Source organism: Myotis brandtii, unplaced genomic scaffold, assembly GCF_000412655.1.
Source record: "Myotis brandtii unplaced genomic scaffold, ASM41265v1 scaffold658, whole genome shotgun sequence".
NCBI lineage: Eukaryota > Metazoa > Chordata > Mammalia > Chiroptera > Vespertilionidae > Myotis > Myotis brandtii.
The window spans coordinates 3,515,009-3,534,189 of NW_005370558.1; the positions used below are offsets into that span (position 1 = coordinate 3,515,009).

The 19,181-nt window shown below is 49.6% G+C and overlaps 1 protein-coding gene across 2 annotated transcripts in view; it reads right to left on the reverse strand.

Moving 5' to 3' along the window:
- ASTN2 (astrotactin 2) overlaps window positions 1-19,181 on the reverse strand; it is a 668,892-nt gene that overhangs the window by 325,549 nt on the left and 324,162 nt on the right. For both annotated transcript variants that reach the window (XM_014528918.1, XM_005880933.2), the window contains exon 10: window positions 16,528-16,678. In XM_014528918.1, the coding sequence (XP_014384404.1) occupies window positions 16,528-16,678 (151 nt within the window). The remainder of the gene's footprint in view (window positions 1-16,527; window positions 16,679-19,181) is intronic.

Sequence of the window (19,181 nt, forward strand, 5' to 3'; positions counted from 1 at the left end):
TAGGATGTCTCGGTGGTTTGGACTGGTTCTAGGACTCTACAAACTTCCGGGGAAGGTCACTGGTGGGCAAGAGGGGACTTAGAAAGGTTGCTGGCAGTGATCTCCCATACACAGATCAGAGATATCAGCCTGGGAAGAGAAGGAAGAGAAGGAAGTGCAATGGATATTTCTTGAGCACCTACTATGTGCTGAACGTTTTTCCATGTGCTGTTTCTTCAATCCCTACAACAAAACTCAGGGGCACCTCTAAGCTGTACCCATTTCACAAGCAAATTTACTGAGGAGCACACAAGCTAAGGAAGGGCTGCTGAGCCCTTTGGTACGCACCATCCCTTGGACTGGAGGCTGGGATGGCCTGGCTCTCCTTGTCCCAGGAGGCGTCGGGTGTACTTGCTGGAGTGGGGGTGAGTGGAGGCCCAGGCCCCCGCCCTCTCCCTCCTCAGCCTCAATCTGTCACCAAGGCCACCATCACCCGGCTGTCACAGCCGGCATTGATTTGGACGGCCAGAGCATCGAGAGCCCCTTATTACTAGGAGTTTTAATCAACTCATGCCAATTCAGCTGCCACTCAATGTGTGCTGGGCTGTGATGCTGACAGGGAGGAAGGGGTGGGCATGCAAAAAAGGATTAAGGGATCAATATCCCTGGTAATGGAGGGCTGAAGCCCTGGGCACCACCAGGGGATCTGGGGCCTCCTGGAGAAAGCAGAGCCTGTCCCCAGCCCCAAGGGGAGCTCCCGGACACACAGCCCAAGCCTCCCTGCCTCACCTGGCCCTCCACCCTGCTCTGGAAATGGCCCCGCACACACCCAGCAGTGCCTGCTGCATGCAAGGTCCTTGGTCCCTGCTCTGCCCTCGGCCGGGCCTGCCCTGATCTTCTGGGAGATTCCTATGTGTCTATCATTTACAGCTCAGAGAGCCCCCCACGCAGGTCCTTCCTGGCCCCCAGAGCAGAGGGATGCTAAGGAGACAGAAAGAAACGAAGTCGAATCCAGACACTGCCACTGCCTAGCTGTGTGACTCCAGGCAGGTTACCACACCTTCCTGACCTTGGTTTCCCCATTTAAAAACAGACTTGATAATGAAGAGCTGCCTCCTGGGGTGGCTGGGAGCACAGGGCCACAGTGGACAAGACAAAGGACCCTCGTGTGGAAGCCCCTACTTCCTTCCGATGCCCAGAGTCGGCAGGCATCATTTTCCCTTCTCTCCCTTGTTAATGACTCTCCCAGCAGGCGGGCCGGGTTCTGGTTCACAGTGCGTCTTCCCGTGAATCTCTGGGCCTTTGAGGGGAGTGTCACACACACAGTGTCCTCCCTTCAGCACCAGACCAGTGCCCAGCACAGGGCAGGGAGTCACCTGGGGTGGCCCTTGGGGTCAGGTGGGCCAGGCTTGAGTCTGACCTGGCTTTGTCCCTTACTAGCTGTGCAATGTTAGCCAGTCACTTCATTAACCTCAGAGCCTCAATTCTCTCAATACAAAATGAGCCTAATTATACCTACTCAGACTTGCTATGGGGGAAAGAATCAGACATCTGATGATGTCCCTGGCATAGTGCCTGGTGCATGGGAAGCTGTCCACTGTTATAAAAATTTAGCTCTTGTGATTACTATCACTCAGTATTTGCTGCACGGTGAATATTTTTGGAATGTAATAAGATGTCTGGTTGCATGGCTTAGTTCTGGCCTGAGTTCCAGTGAAATACCAACAAGCTATTCTCCCCTCCTGCCAGCCGTCTGGGCTGCATCACACACTGAAGACACGAGAAAGGGAAACCCAAAGGCTCTGAGCACCTACTGTGGCCCGGTTGCCACACTGGGTGTCTTCCTCTTTCTCCTGCGGAAGGCCCACCATTCTGTGAGCTTGCTCTTGGTACCCCGATGTTTCAGAAGAGGGAGCAGCTTCGAGGCCGGAAGTGCCTTTGCTGTGTCGCTCAGCTTCCCAGGACTAGAGCCGGGTGCAAGCATGGCGTGTCTGACTCCCAACCCATGCTCTCCCCACCGCACCGCAGGACCCCATCCTCTGGAGACGTAGAGGAGTAGGGGTGTGCTGGTCCCTGACCTCCAGGAGAATCTAGACCAACTAAAAAAATTAGGAGGGCAACCCTGAGTGGGAGGGAAGTCATGGTTCAAGATGGCTTATGCTTACGAATAGTGCTGGAATGGCCACAGTGCTGAAACCCGTGGCTGGATTTGCTCACACGCATGATCATGGCTAGCTAGCAGGAATATGATCACCTGTCTTTCCCATTAGAGGACCCCAGGGCATTAGGAGACACCGGCAACGATCCCTGCTTCGGGCACTTCCCTTCCCACCTCTGGCCCTCCATCTTCTTATCTGTTCAACAAGAAAGGTGCCTGCATGTCCCTTGGTTCTCTGCAAGAGGCTGCAGGTACCCCAAGGGAGGAAGACACCGACAACGATCCCTGCTTCGGGCACTTCCCTTCCCATCTCTGGCCCTCCATCTTCTCATCTGTTCAACAAGAAAGGTGCCTGCACGTCCCTGGTTCTCTGCAAGAGGCTGCAGGTACCCCAAGGGAGGTCAGGTGGGAGGTTCACGTAGTAGGTGGACCCTGAGCTGGGGAGCCCTGCAGAAGGGCTGCTCTAGGGGGAGCGGCCTTAGGGCATTGCTTGCTGGTCATCCACTCAGCCTCTTCAGACGACTGGCTATTCTCCTGGTGGGAGGCATCAGGCCTCTGCAGCTCTTTCTGGAGCTGGTGGTTGGAGGCACCAGGCCTCTGCAGCTCTCTCTGGAGCTGGTGGTGGGAGGCACCAGGCCTCTGCCGCTCTCTCTGGAGTTCCCCAGGACCTGCATGGAGAGGGCGTTCGGTTCAGCAATGGCCCCATCAAAGCCTCCTGTCCTCCAGGTCAACGAGGTGAGGAAGCCTTGGCCCCAGCCCTCTGGGGGCATCGGTTCCGAAGGGGGGTGGGCCCGGGGAGAAACGTGCGTGTGCCCATTCTTACAGTCCTTGAGGCTGTTTGTGTGGCACAGGTGAGCACGGAGGGCCGAGAGAAGGGAGGCCAGGGAACACTTCCCCAAGCACATCTGCCAGGAGACCTGAAGAATGGCTACTCAATAACTGTCTGGGGATGGTAATGAATAGCCTGTGTATAGCTCATTAATAACAATAATAGCTCGCACTCAACAGTGCTGAGCGTGTGCCAGGCACTGCTCTACATGTGTTGTGAATATTCACACGGAATATCAACCGCGGCCGGATGGCGTTGGTACCACTACGCTCCTCACGTGGGGACCTTTCATTACGGGCTGGCCCGCACTGGCTGGTTCCACTTCCCCATCCTTTGGAACTACAAAGTCCACCGGCAGCTCCGGGCTGCGTCCCCACACCACACCTCCTTACGGGTCGCCCGGACTCGCCTGAGAGACGACTTCATAAGCGGGCTGGCCTGGGGAGGCATGGAGCAGCGGCTGTGGAGCATATGCTTCTGTGGGAATAGATTCATCCCGCGTGTGCTGAGTGCAATGTTGGGCGTTTCGCATATTTTATTATTTTTTTGTCGCCGACAGCAATGTAAGAGAAAGAACGAGAAGGAAAAAGGCCTACCCCTGAATGGAGACAGACGCCATATATGTTGGACGCTGAGGGTCCCCAAGTCCAAGGTGACTAGAAGTGGGCGGGGCATAAAGTACCAGCTCTGACACTCACCTCCCCGCCACCCACAGAAAGCACCCACCCGACCTGCCCCAGGGCGGGTCCTGCAAATCTTCCTTCTTTTCTTTTCTGTTTTTTCCCATATACCTTCTTGTTATTGACTTCGGAGAGGATGGGAGAGGGAGAAAAAGAGAGAAACATCAGTGATGAGAGAGAATCATTGATCGGCTGCCTCCTGCACGCCCCCCACTGGGGACGGAGCCTACAACCCAGCCTATGCTCTGACCTGGAGTGGAACCATGGAACCGTGACCTCCTGGTTCATAGGCAATGCTCAACCCCTGAGCCACGCCGGCTGGGCTGCAAGGCTATTTGACAGCCTGCCTGGCACTCTCCTCTAGCTGCTATTTGCTGAGTACTACCAATCGGCCAGACGCTGGGCTCCCCGGCCACCCATGTCCAGGTGTTGCCGTGCAGGTGAGAAGACTGACAGGTCACTGACACATCCATGTCCTCATAAATGCAACAGGGCTCTGTGCTCCGGAAAGCCCGGCCCGGACCAGCGCTCTCAATGCTCCCACCAAGGTTACTGGTGGCCTCCAGCTTTGGGCTCTGATCCGGTGCTGCCAATCTGGATCGGGGTGACGCGGGGCACCCCGCTGCCCGTCACCATCACAGAGTGGGGGCGGCAGTACCACTGGGCTGGGGTGGATCCAAGGTCCAAAGTGACACTGAGCAGTCGCTCAAGAGACATTCGTTCTCTTTCTCTCTCTACCCCGACTCTTTGCCTCAGGCTTTCCTCTCCCCCAGAATGAACTCGAGCTGTCACATTTTAAAATATGCCTTCGGAAAAGCCTGCAAGGTTTGGGACCAGCTGGAAAAATAAATAAATAATATGCTTGTGTGGGTGCTGGTGCTTCAAAGGACCGGAATCGACACCAGAGGGGAGCAGCAGGGCAGGAGCCAGTCTGTCCTGTGTGTGTGCCCAAAGGAGGTATCTATGTGTGGTTCCCGGGGGCAGGATCCGAAGTGGCAGTGTTTGGCTAGGTCAGTGGTCGGCAAACTCATTAGTCAACAGAGCCAAATATCAACAGTACTTCTTCAAAACAGACTCGCCCAGGCCGAAAACCGACTTCTGCGCATGGTTCCACGAAGTTTCAATCGCACTGTACGCAAGCCCGCACGTGGTATTTTGTGGAAGAGCCACACTCAAGGGGCCAAAGAGCCGCATGTGGCTCGCGAGCCGCAGTTTGCCGACCACGGGGCTAGGTAAATGGACTGGGAGCTTTCTGCCAGCCAGGACACATGCCCAGGGCTGTTTGGGGCCCCGCAGAGTGTCCCACACATAGTAGGTACTTAGGGTTGCATCGTGAATGCAGCTAAAATTGAAGTAAGTCTGTGGATCACTAATTTGTGCTTCAACCAGCAGAGATCAGGTCTCCTAGCTCAGTGAGGTGCCGAATGCTGGAACTCCCACCAACAGCAATAAAAAAAAGTGTGTTCTGTGTCTACATAGGTGGGGAAACTATACAGAAAAGATTAGGGACATGATTAGTATAAAAGTCTGGGCTGTAGCTACTTCTACAGGGGAAGACTGACTAAGGCCGAGTCCATGAGAAGTTGGAGAATATAAGGGAGAAGATATATTTTCAATTAATAATAATAATGATTATCTCTCACCCACGTATCCCAAGACCCATGATAAAAGATCAAAGACTGATGATGAAAGATAAAAGGAAGCTGCACTGTATAAAAAAGTAAATCCGAGACTATAATTTGGGATACCAGGGCTCAAGCCAAACTTAGCGCTTGTGCTTTTGGGCTCCATCTGCTCATCTTTATTTTCTACATAAGGAAAGAGGTTTACATATTGTTAAGATCAAGATAGGGAGCCAGTTCTCTTTAAAAAAGAAAAAAAAAGGAAATGCTCCTTGAAAAGCATGTACAAAGACATGCAGCTCTGATATAGAAAGGTGCCTGCAAAAAACACAACTTTATGCTTCCATTTCTAAACTTACATATATAAATTCTCATTTATAGTTGCAAATGTAGAGGGGTAAAATGTATAGCAAGAAATATATAAACCAAAGTGTGTGTGACAAAGTTATTTCTAACGTGAGTGAGTAGTAGAGAAAGAGGACCTTGGTTTATACATTTCAGCAGTGTTTGAATTTGTTTTATTTTATTTTACAATGAGCATGAGTTACTGAACAACAACAAAAGAAAGCGAAGAAGAAAAGTGTCTAATTATCAGCATTCCAGCAGCTATGGGCTCTGTGCTCACAGCACTCCACACATTCCCGGAGAACCTTGCAGGAGCTGGGTCTGACCCCGCCCATCACCTGCCTCCTCGTTTGCCCCTCTCTGTGCTGACTGACCCTCTGTGTTTGGACTCTCCCACTAGCATCCATCGCATCGTGCACATTTCACCAGTCTCTACCCGCTACAGTACCACTTTTATTTTATCGTTCTTCTTTCCAAGGACTTGTTTGGCCAAACCCCATAGCCCCGTGGTCGGCAAACTGCGGCTCGCGAGCCACATGCGGCTCTTTGGCCCCTTGAGTGTGGCTCTTCCTAAGCCTTAGGAGTACCCTAATTAAGTTAATAACAATGTACCTACCTATATAGTTTAAGTTTAAAAAATTTGGCTCTCAAAAGAAATTTCAATCGTTGTACTGTTGATATTTGGCTCTGTTGACTAATGAGTTTGCCGACACTGCCATAGCCTGTTAAAAAAAGAAAAAAGCCCAGCCGGTGTGGCTCAGTGGTTGAGTGTCACCCTATGAACCTGGAGGTCACAATTGGATTCCAGGTCAGGACACATGCCCAGGTTCTAGACTCGGTCCACGTTTTGGGGGCAAGCAGGAGGCAGCTAATCAATGATTCTCTCTCATCATTGATGTTCCTCTCTCTCTACATATATCTATATCTATATGTCTATATCTATATCTATATCTATATCTATATTTTAAATTCTATCCCACACCTTCTCCCACATTGTGGAATACAACGCAATGGGAAAACTGTCCTTATAGACGTCTATTCTAAATATACAAATAACTCAAAGCCTTCTGCTCAGAGCCACCTTGTTTATAATGGATAAAGTTAGAAACACTCAACATGTCCATCACTAAAACAAAGTAAACAATGGTATATTCCTGTCCATGGAATACAGGCAACCACTGCAAACGACGTTATGAAGAATGTGCCCTAGATGAGGGTTCTGGCCTCTGGCAGCGTGGCTTTCAGTCCTGCTCTAGAACATAGGAGCTATGCGGGCCTCAGTGAGCTACTTAAGTTCTCCCTGCCTCAGTTTCCCCACCTGGAAGAACAGGGGTATAAGAGTGAGACCCATCTCAGAGGTGCTGGACCACAACGAGCACTCAGACCATCTTAGCTCTCATCGCCACCTCCACCACCACCACCATCACCAACAAGGTCCCAGCAGGAAACATCAGAGAAGGGGACTAACAGCTCCCCAGTTCCCTGCCTGCTTCGGGCCAGGTGCCTGCCCCTTCTGTCTGCCTCATCTCAGTGAGTCCGAATAGCAGTTTGTCAGCTTTTATTATCCCATGTCGCTCAACAGGCACCTGAGACCAGAGGCCTTGAGTGATTTGTCCAAAGCCACACGGCTAGTGAATGACAGAGAATTTTGGGCCCAGGGCTCTCTAATGCCAGAAACTGTGCTTTAAACAGGATACTGACCTCCTGGAGGCGAAGGCGATGGTGGGAGAAAATAACTGCCCTTTGAGAACATATATTGATGAGGTCATAGATTTCAGGAATCGAAAGGGACTTTGGCCCCTCCCAAGTCCGGTCCCAAACTGCTTCTCTGGTTCTAGGGTACTGTCTACCGGAATGGCTGGCACCTGCTCCAAAGTCCTTCATCCCAGGCTTGCAGGCCACAGGCCGCAGCTCCCATCCCTGCCTCCAGGGGGCTCCTCTCCTTCCGGTCCTTTTTCCAGGAATCCATGGGTGAAATCTATTACTTTGGAAGGATGGGGGCTTCTCCCTGACTTTAACAGAGAATGACTTCCACACAATCAGACCAGCTGACCAGAAATGCCATCAGACCCAGCAAACGCAGGTCCCAAAGAAATAAAACGAGGGGGGTTGGAATAAAGAAGGCTTCAAATGTCACACAAAGAACAAAAAAAAAAATACATCATATCACAAAAGGGTGCATAGGCTTGATGAGAATGCCACACATCATCATAGAAACCTGCCCTCCCCTGCCGCCGCCCACCTGGAAGTTTACAAAGGAAAGATGCAAGCACAGAGCTCCCCCGAGGGACAACTCCTTTTCACCCCCAGAGCCTTGTGTGCAAGCACCGAGTCAATGGGCACTGTTCCAGTTTCCTTCTTTTCTAACCATCCCCACCCCCTTTTTTCATACCCATCCTCTTTTTTTTTTTTAATTAATCCTCACCTGAGGATATTTTCCCACTGGTTTCCAGAGAGAGTGGAAGCGGGGAGGAGAGACACATAGAGAGAAACATCAAACATCAACATGGCGGGGATCCAGCCTGCAACCAAAGTAAGCGCCCTTGACAGGAATCGAACCTGGGACCCTTCCGTCTGTGGGCCGACACTCCATCCACTGAGCCAAACTGCCTAGGGCTCACACTCATACTTTTTTTTAAAAATCTTCCTCCAGGTTCCTGGATGCAGAGGAGGAAGAAGGAACCCTGGACACTGAAGGAGGGTGGAGAGAGAGAAGTGCCCCCTCCCTTGATGTCCCTGACACTGGGGACGTTCACTTTGTCCTGGTGAACCACCCTCAGCTGGTGGAAGCTGACATCTGATGAGTTAGGAGAACGGGCTTTGGGATTAGACAGCTCTGAATACCTGCTCTGCCTTTACCTGGCTGGTTGGACGTGGGCAAGTTTCTCGCGCTTTCTGAATCCGTTTCCCCGTGGACAACAGAGGAGTGATAACAGTGCCTGTCTCATAAGGTGGCCCTGAGGATTCAAGGTGATGCTGTTCACAGCATGTATCCCAGGGCCTGGCACATCGCAGGCCTTCGGAAGCTCTATTATCTATCTCCATCAGTACTTCTAGCGCTGATATTGGTGGTAGCATTGATTTGTTCATCAATAGCACCAGCTCCCTAATGCTATCAATACTAATATCAGTGCTGGTGTTGCGGATGAAGGTGTATATGGAGAATTCTCCGTCTCAGGACTTGAGGGCACTTGGGATGCAGACACCATATGGGAGATGGTCCACCCTTTAAATACTCATTCCCAATCCAGGAGTCTCTGAGTTTCCCTAAGGATGCTTTGCCTCCTGACTTTGCATATTTCTAAAGATTTTTTTTTGGGGGGGGGGGGGGGGGGGGGGGGGAAAAATGTGGCCAGCACCACTCCTCCTGTTTTGGACTTTGCCACAGCCTGCCCTGTTTCTGCTGTGAATCCATCACACCCCTGTCGCTGACCGGCAGGGATGGGCTGAGCTCTGAGAGTCTGTTGCTGGGGAGGAAGAACCAGTTCCCAGGGGCCAGACCCACCGAGGCTCAGCCCTGCTCCACCCGCCAGCGGATGGGGTTGGGTTTTCCAGGTCAGCAGCGCCTGGGTTGTGCTTCAAAGTGACTCCTCACTCTGCGGCCCCTCCTCGCCCGCCTTCCCTGCCCCTCTTGAGTTCTGTTTCCTTTCATTATAGTCCAATTGAGTCATTAAAGGCGGGAGAAGGAGGGATGGAGAGAAGCCGCCTCTCTCTCAAATGAGCCAGATTCCAGGTTTTGCCTCCTGCTGAGCAGTGCCAAGAGGCGCCTGACCTATAACAAATGAAAATTCATATCTTTAGGCATCTTGACTTTTTAAAAGGCAGTTTTTTTTGTTGCCTCTCAGCATCTCTGGGCAACCAGGGGTCCTCGAGTTTTTCCATAGGGAGGCCAGGTGGCATTTTAGGTCAAATGGAAAGAGAACAAGAGGGAGAAGAGCAGGTGAGAATGAGGCTGGGTGACGAGAGGGTGGAATGGAGTGGGACTGGTCTGGAACCCAGAGGTAGGACTAGAACTGCCACTAGACACACCCCTGCCCCCAAAGGCACCATCACTCCCTAGGACCCGGCCAGGGTGCCAACCCCCGCACCTCCCACTGCCCTTTCTATGAAGACTCGACCGGCTCACTGGGCCCCTCCTTCCTCTATGCATCTTCACAGCCCCTCTTTTTCTGCCAGACAGTTTCGTTTTTCTCATGTACCAAGTGGAGACAGTCATAAAACCTAGCTCAGAGGATGACTGTGAGAATTAAATTGGCTGAAATAAGCAATGCACTTAGAATCATGCCTGGCACCGGCACTGTGTGGATGATTGCTCTTCTATGACTAGCTTTTCTCTCTTGTGAAATGGATATAATGATCCCCATCTAGGAGTACAGTTACAAGCATTTGCTGCCGTGAACATAAGGGAACTGGCATACAGTCGGTGCTTAGTGAGTGCCTGGTCTTTCCTACCGCCACCTCCCTTCTCCACACCACTCCTGCCAGTTCTGTTGGGTATTCTTGTGTAAATACCAAGTGATTTGTGCCACGTTACAACCGCAGCCCCGCTGAAGTGCATCTCGTCTTGGGAACTAGCCTATAAAACAAGGCGGGGCTCTTGGTTTTGTCTCTTTTGATCCATTCGAGGTCCTGCACACTAAATAGATCTTTGGGATGCTGCAGTGGCTGATGCTCTGCGGCCAAAACTGTAGGAAGGTGCAACTGGGAGGAGGAAGGGCCTTGGGATCAAATCTTGATTGGATCACTGCTTCCTACAGGAACCTGAGTGATTCCCGCATCTCCTCAGGCCTTTGTCTCCCTGAATGTATAAGGGGAGAGGTGCTGGCCTGGATAGGGCTTCTCCAGGCTCCCTTCCTGCGGGGGCAGCTTTGGTCTGTGAGTTCACCCTGTAGGTAAATGGATAGATGACAGACGGCCACACAATTCCTATGGACAGGCCAAGTACTGTTCCCTCCCTTGGATCTGAGCTGACCTAATGGCCTGTCTGACCAATGGAACGTGGTAGGAATGATATTCTGGGACATCTGAAACCCGTGTTAAGAAGCCCTAAAGCCCCTGCCTAGGCTCTTGGAACACTTGATCTTGGGATGCTTCTTTTGCACACCCAGCCTCCCTGGTGTGAGATGCCCAAGCCAAATGCAGAGGCCATGGGCAGGCACTGGAGTTGACAGCCCCAGCTGAGGTCCAACACAGCCTGAATCCACTGTCTGGCTGCCAGCCCCAGCCCCAGCCCCAGACAGGTAAGTGAACGGGCTCTCTCGGACTCAAACCTCCCCAGCCTCAGGTACCCCACCTGTCCTGGACCAGAGGCCAACCACCCAGCTAAGCCCTTCCCATATTCCTGACCCACACAACTGTGAGCAAAAGAAACTAGTTGTTTTAAGCCACTGAATTTGGGGGCAGTTTGCTATGCAACCATAGATCATTGTAAGGAAGCGGGGGGGGGAGGGGGGAAAGAGCTGTGAATTGGCATTTATTTCACTTGATTGCCTAGGGTTTAGTCCATCAAAGGGCCCCTTCCCGAGCCCGGAAACCAGGATAACTCAGAGGAACAGCCTGAGTGACATGCTTCCGGGGCAGCAGCGACACAGAAGGTGGAACTGTCCTCAACATCATGCCATGATTAAGTGCTTACAGTTTTCTTTGGTTTTGTCCTCTATCTTGATTACAATTTTGCGATGTTTATTCTGCCACACACAATAAGTGAAAACATAGCTGACTTTTTAAACCGCCTCGCTGATGTAATTGCGTTTGTCAGGTTGATACCATTTCTAATAGATAACAATTTTCTACTCTTCAGCACCTTGTAGCGGAAAGCAAGTCTCCCTCCCTCTTCTGACGCTTTGCTCATTGTCACTTCCTCCACCCTGGTCAGGAGGCGAGTGTCTCCCTGGAAACAAGTGAAAACTGAAATAACAGGATAATTCCTCATGTGGTATCTCCTGCATCACCCTCCCTTTCCATAGTCTCATTCGCCCTGCATCAGTTTTCTTTCGCTGTTGTAACAAATTACCATGAACTGGCAGTTTAAGACAACACAAATTCATTATCCTACAGTTCATAGCTTAAAAGTCTCCCTGGGCTAAAAGCAAGGTGTCAGCAGAACTGCATTCCTTTTCTGGAGATTTTGTGGGGGTTCCAGTCTTGCTTTTTCCAGCATCTGGAGACTTTCCTTAGCGTGTACCCCCTTCCTCCACCTTCAAAGCCAGCAACAGGGCACCGCTCTGAACTCCTGCTGCTTCTCTCCTCCACCTTTCAGGACCCTGTGATTCTACTGGGCCCACCTCATAATTCAGGACAAACTCTCTCTTTAAAATCAGTTTATCAGCAGCTTTAATTCCACATGTGAATTTAATCCCCCTTTGATGTATTCACAGGTTCCAGGCATTAGGATTTGGACACGCTTGGGGGAGCCATTCTTCTGCCTACCACACACCCTATGACCCTCTCCAATTTGGGCAACTGCATACGAGAGGACCACAGCAGAACCAGGAAACCAAGCAAAGTAGTCATTTAAAAAAATTGGGTTTAAGAAGTTGAAGTCTAATTAGAAGGTAAAATAATAATAATAATAATAAATATAAGAATCTGTGATCTGTTACAGAAGGATCATTTGAGCTGGGGGAAGAGAGGAATGTTAAAAGTCAAACAGGATGGCCTTGTAAATGCTGGTGAATATGCTTAAAAGATACCCTGTGCTCTATTCCCTCCAGGCAAAGAAGAGGATGAGGAAAGAAGAGGATTTTTAAAGAAGAAAATCACGTGGGTTTAAGGGATCTGAAGGCAAAGGGGATCTGCGCCTCTCCTGCCAGGTAGTATCTGGTGGATGGCAAGCATGGTCCTGTGCCGTCCCTGCCATAAAAGCAGGCACCTATATAAATGGTCTTTCTGGGTCAGGAGGCCTCCAGCCAGCTCCCCTCAGATCCTGGCCTCAGGGTGGTGTGGGAGAGCTGCTGGACTTGCCTCAGGCTCCCGTAGGGTGGAGAAGCCATGTGATGAGTTCAGCCAGCTGGACTCAAATGACCTGTGGCAGGGATGCACAGAACACGGCAGCAGATGCCGGAATGGAACACGCACCTGTATATCACATGGGAAAGGGGGGGGGGCTGACAATAGAGAGAAGAGTGGTGGCCCAGGGCCAGAGGAGACAGCAGGTACCAGAACTGAGAGGTGACGGTCCAGCGCAAAGCACTCCCCTGACCTCCGTGCCTTAGGCACACACCAGGTGCCCCCTGAACTTGGATGTTTAGGAAGGAGGAGGAGGCAGGAAACCCAAACTGACTGGAATTAAGTTTCTACTACTAATGAATGGAGCAAAACAAAAATGAAATTCAGTTACAGAAACATTAAAAAAATTAAATACGGTGTGTTCCTGAATTCTCGTGGTCCCAAATATCATATCCAGAAAATAAAAACATCAGCAATTGAGGTTCTATCATCTCACACATAAATGGCACTTTGAAAATCCCAAATCATTTGCAGTTATACTCTTTGATTTTGCAGGAAACCTATGAGTTCAAGAGCAATTGCTTCCTTTGTAATAGATTAATAAACAGAGGCTAATGAGGTCACCATGGATTATAAAGCTCTCCAATGACCACATCAGCGCTTAAGCCCAATTCACCCAAACCAGCCTTCTTTCTAATGTTCTTTGCTGCCACCTCCTCTCAGCTCCACAGGAGAGCAACCCAATATTCTTCTTCTGGCACTAAGAATAATATCGAAGACATGTCATTGGGCCTCCATCCCATTCCAACCTTGGAAAGTCCGTTTGCTTCCCACATGGGTGAGGGAAGCTACTGTCCAGGTTTGTCCTGGGTGTAGACATGCCTTGGGAACTCTAAACGTGCTCTAAAAATATAAAGCATTGTTTTGCCGTATGGACGTTATTAAAAGAGGGGCTGTCAGAAAAAGTTCCTCTTTGCAGGCATGATGAAGAGCCTGCAGAGAAATGAGAGAGATGTTACATTTCAGTGTGAAAGCTGATACTCATCCGTCTCCTCTGAAGTCGCGGAGAGAAAGCCTGCCTTACAGCCATCGAGCCCTGAAGTTGCAGCTTCAACATTAGATCCTTAATCTAGTGAGGAAGGTCTTTGACAACCTCATCAGACTGTGGAATTTTCTCTTCACCTCCAGGAACCGAATGTTCTTTCCTCCCTCCCTCTATCTCTTCATCTTTCCAGTTTACATTAATGAGAGGGGGAAAAAGACAATTCTTGCGCGCGCGCACGCACACACACACACACAATCCTCCGCATTCTGAGGCTCCATTCTTCTGGGACATTGAACCTCAAACAGGAGCTTAATTAGTTCAGGAAAAGAGAACTGATGGGAAAAGGGAAAAGAGACAGACAACTTAACCTTTTCAGAAATGTCGGCCTCTTGTTCTGGAGACAACACCGTCCTTGTGTTTGTCTACTGACCTGCTCTGAGACTCAGCCAAACCCTCCTCTCTCTCACTGGGCCTCACCTTTCCAATATGCAAAGTGAAGGGTTGGGTTGCAATAGTCTGCAGGACACTGCTGCTGATGCATCCACAGCCCCTCTTTCTGCTGCTAGCACCCTGCTTTTCCTGGAGAGTCTATGCCTTCCCCCCGACTCACTACCTCATATTTTAGGTGCGGTGGCCACTTGGCCCAAGCCCCAGGAATGAGTGGTTCTGGGTTGACCCCATCCTTCCCCCTGACCACAGTGATTGGTACAGGGAAGGGCTGAGAATCAAGTTGGTCCATGACTTTATGAGGAATCCCGTGACTTTAGGAGGAACTTGGAGGAGATGTTCTTGTCCTGCAGGACGCACTGCGTGGCCCGAGAAGGACAAGGTGCCGAGGGAAGCAGAGCTAAGAGAACAAGAGGGATCCCACTGACACTGGTTGAACCTCTCAAGCCTATTGTGCCTAAACTTCCATTTCAATATATTTCCTCTTTTTTTGCCTAAACTACTTAGCATTGAGTTTCTGTCTTTTACAATCCCAAGAATTCTAATCAATAAAATCCCCAATTGCCCATCCACCTCTGAAGGCACGTTGGATCTCTGAGTCTCAAATACAGTTGCACTGCATTATCTCATTCTCTAGAAGCTTCTCTGTATTGGTCTCCTGGCCAGTCTAGTTGCCAGCTGTTGTGTCGGCACCTTAGGAACCCACTTCCCAAGAGCCTAGTCCAGAGCAGGAACTTCCATTCCTGGGCCCATCCCTCCCTTCCTGTCCTTCTTCCTTTCTTTCCTTCTCACTTGCTGAGATGGGCACTATTGGGGCGCTGAGCTGAATCAACATATTCCATGGGTTTCCCTCAGCTTGTCGGGTGAGATAAACTTGCAAAGAGCCAGGCTGTGCAATAAATCATCACAGGTGACAGAACAGATGTCGGCACAGAGAACAGTGATGATCATTCGAAGAGCATGGCCCCTTCTCCAAGCCAGGATGGGAAAGGCTTCATAAAGGAGACCAATCCAGAAAGAAGTCTACTTGTTTGCTAAATAAAATGGGCTGGGGGAGCAACTCACTTCAGGTAACAACCCCTCAAAAACAACAACAACAATAACAACAACAACACAGCCTGAGCAAAGGCTCTGAGGCAGTAAACAGGCATGTATCTGTTCAGAGAACGACCTCTAATTAGCTCCATTTGGCTCTAGTGCAGCGGTTCTCAATCTGTGGGCCGAGACCCCTTTGGCGGTCCGAACAACCCTTTCACAGGGTTCGCCTAAGACCATCCTGCATATCAGATATTTACATTACGATTCATAACAGTAGTAACATTACAGTTATGAAGTAGCAACGAAAATAATTTTATGGTTGGGGGTCACAACATGAGGAACTGTATTTAAAGGGCCAGAAGGTTGAGAACTACTGCTCTAGTGTAAAAGGACATAAAGGGGACCACGTCTAGAAAGGGCCTGAATGCCAGGGTAGGAGTTCAGCCTGCAGGGCGATACCTCCGAGGCAGCCCCTGCCTCCCCGACATGCACATACACCCATTAAATTGTTAAAATCCTGGGACCTACGTCCCTCTGTAGCATCCACATTCCTCACACCCGCATTTTCAATAAGCAGCCTAGGTCATTCCTATGGGGGAAAATCATCCAGTTTGACATCCTCTTCTATAGGCCACACATGTCTTCTTCTGTGTCCTTATCCCACATTAGATATTAAACAAAGCTCCATACTACACATTCACCATCCTTTCATCACACGTTAGCCAGCCCTGCTCTTTTCCTGATGTAAATGACCCTCTATTTTTTTTAAAATAAGAGTTTACTGATTTTTAGAGAGAGGAAGGGAGAAGAGAGAAACATCGATGTGAGAGCATAACATTGATCAACTGCCTTCTGCACGCCCCCCCCCCCTACTGGGATTAAGCCCCCAACCGGAGCATATGCCCTAGCCGGGAATCGAACCAGCAACCTTTTGGTGCACAGGATGATGTCCAACCAACTGAGCCACACTGGCCAGGGCAGGGGCCCATCTTTTGAAACCAGTTCCAACTCCAGCTTCCCCAGGAAGCCTTCTACAAACCTGAGTCTCAACTAAAATTTTCTCTTCTGGACATTGCATTGACTTGCCCCTCATCGTGCTATTGGAGATAAGACGTGCCATGCCCTACCCCCCAACCCCATTCCCAAATGAGCTGCAAGCTTCCCGAAGCCAAGAGCTTTCAAGGACCTATTGTATATTGGGGACTCAAGTTCTAATATCTTACTTCATTCTCTCAACAATTCTACAGGGTAGGTTTAATTGTCCCACTTTACAGATGAGGAAACTGAGGCAGCTGGTGTGCTGAGGCCACAGAGGTAGGAGTGGTGAGTAGTGTGATCCTCCTTGACCGGCTCCCCTCACAGGGAGGGGCCTCCTGCAAGCAGCCTTGGCACCTTGGCCTACCACCATGTTCATGAGTCAATCAATGGGCACTTACCACACAGCCCGAGGAGTCCACCCGGCGGTCAGACACGCACTTGAAGTTTCGAGTGCAGCCCCCATTGTTCCGAGAGCAGTCGCGAACCGGCCCAAAGGAGGACAGCAGGTCATTGATGGTTTCAAAGTAGGTGGACAGCATCGCTTCTTCCCTTGGAGAGAAAGGGGATGGTTAAACCCCAGAGACATCGGGATCAATAGATTTTTAAAAATCTGTGCATCATTACCTTTAATATCATTTATTGTATGTATAATCAAGAAAATGATACAAAAACCTTTCTAAGAAGAAAACAAGAGAAACAAAATAATCCAATAGGTTTATCATCCTATGACATGATGTGTGTCTAACTGTGAGAAATAAGGTTGTACTTGGAACTTTGTACCCTTTATTTCACGAATCTTCGTAATTTTGGGAGGGAGGCATCCAAATTCCACTCAACCACTAGGGAACGGTGGCTGAGGAAGGTGAAGAAGTGTCTTACTGACGACCACCAGCTCACAATCGGGCAGAACGGGAGTTTGTGCCAAGCTCTTCCCGCTGCCCAACCCTTTAACGTCCATCATTTATGTTTCTACAGATTCCAGACCTCCCCAGGGTAACTCTTCAAAATGGGCACACTCCTACTATTCTGACTTTGTGGATATATATCAAACTATATAAGGGGTGGGACTTAGCCCCAATTACACAGCCTGTAAAAGCCAAGCTACAAATATTGTGTACAAGTCACACCATCAAGACTGGTAACAATGGATGTGGGAAAGGTCATGGGATTCTAGGCAAAAGCATGACTGCTCCCAAATGAGGTTCCCAAGAGATACAACTGGACGAGGCACCGTGATTCATGGCTCTTCCAGAATTCTATTAGATGAGAGATACAGATGGAAGTTTCCAGAGTCTGTTTTCCTGAGAAAGGTCCAGGCAAGGAATATTCTAGCACTGGACTATCTAAGATGCCCACCATTGCAGGAGATAATAAAGGGGCCCATGGGCCATGCGAAGAGACACTGTGCTCTTCCATGACATGTGACCCGAAGAATCCGGATCTGTGAGAGGGAGATGCCTGTACATGTGCACGTAGCAAGCAGAGGTCCTGAGAACTGTTGGTGATGTCCTGGGCCACCCTCCATCCCTTCTCCCATCCTTTCCCTTCTCAGGCCTGGAGCTCAAGGGTTTGGTCTCCTAGCTTCTTTCCTGTCTCTAGTCTTAGCGCCTTCTGTCCGATTTTTTGCACTGATTGCCAGTGAATTGTTAAATTTCAGCTCTAATTGGATACATCACTGATCAACAGCTCTCCATTACTTATAGGAGAAAAATCTAAATTCATTTCCTTGGCTTTCAAGGTCCTTTATGATCTGGTCCCTGCCTGCCTGTCCAGCTACATTGACCCTTCCTCATATTCTCTATCTGCCAGCCACAGGCCTCTTCCCATTCCCTAAACACACAGTATCAGGTCAGATTCCCTGAAAACAGACTCTGGAACAGAGCGGTGGCCATAGGGCATCACCAAGGAGCCCACGTGGGATACAGGTGGAGGAAGTCGGAGGCAGGATTGGCAAAGGAGAGGTTGGCCTGAAATATGGATGATGCTATGTAGATTTTCAGCCTCAGCTGGTCCTAAGGGGAGCTCGGAGCAGCTGTGACGGTCTTTACAGATGTCCCTGACGGAGGCAGGGATCCAGCCAGTCATGGGCCAAGTGCTGCCACCTGGAAGGGGTACCCTTGGGTGAGGCAGTTCCCGGTGGCTGAAGGAAATGCCCAGAAAGGGGCACAGCTGTGGACCATCAGCCATGATCTCGAGATGGGAGGGTCAGCCCTGAAGAGGGGACCTGAATACCGTATGTGCCTTCACCTCTCTGAATCCTTAATCATGGTGTTCTGTATGATTCCCAACCTTTTTTGGCCATGCCCCACCTAAGTATCTCTCAAATCCTGATGCCCACCCTGTGACATATCATTCTTATTCAAAAAGTGAACTCCCATTCACATGGAGGAAGCCTAAAAGGCCATTCACTTGGTCTAAACAAGCTTCCAAAGAACATGGCATCCATGAAAAAGAAAAAATAAAAGAACAAAAGGACAGTTGAAGTACTGAGGAAGAAATTGTTAAAATAATAATAATAATAATATGAACTGATATGAAAAAGTAGCAAATAAAATTTTAAAACATATAATAGAGAACTGAAATGCATAACTATGTCACAATACGTATTTATATACTGTATATGACGCCCCTAGAACCATAAGAAATGCAAAAAATTCACTGTTAATAACTCGTTTTCAAGTTGCCCCCCTTAAAAATCAAATAGCCCCCTTGTGGGGCGTGTGCCCCACGTTGGGAACCACTGGTCTAGAATGCTCATCTTTGCCTTTTTTCCCCTGTCACATTCCTAAAAATCCTTCAAATTCATTCATTCATCCATCCATCCATATATTGCACTGCTTTCTGAGTGCTTGCTGTGTACCAGGCACTGTTCTAGGTACTAGGGATGCAGCAGCGACATTGGGAAAAGCTCAGCTCCCCAGAGCTTACTATGTCTGACCTCCTCGGTAAAACCTTCTCTACCTGCGCCCCCCGCCCCAACCAGAATCAATTCCTTTTCCCTTTGAGAACACTGTTTATTCTTTTATCTTATTGATCTCAATCAGCTCTATGG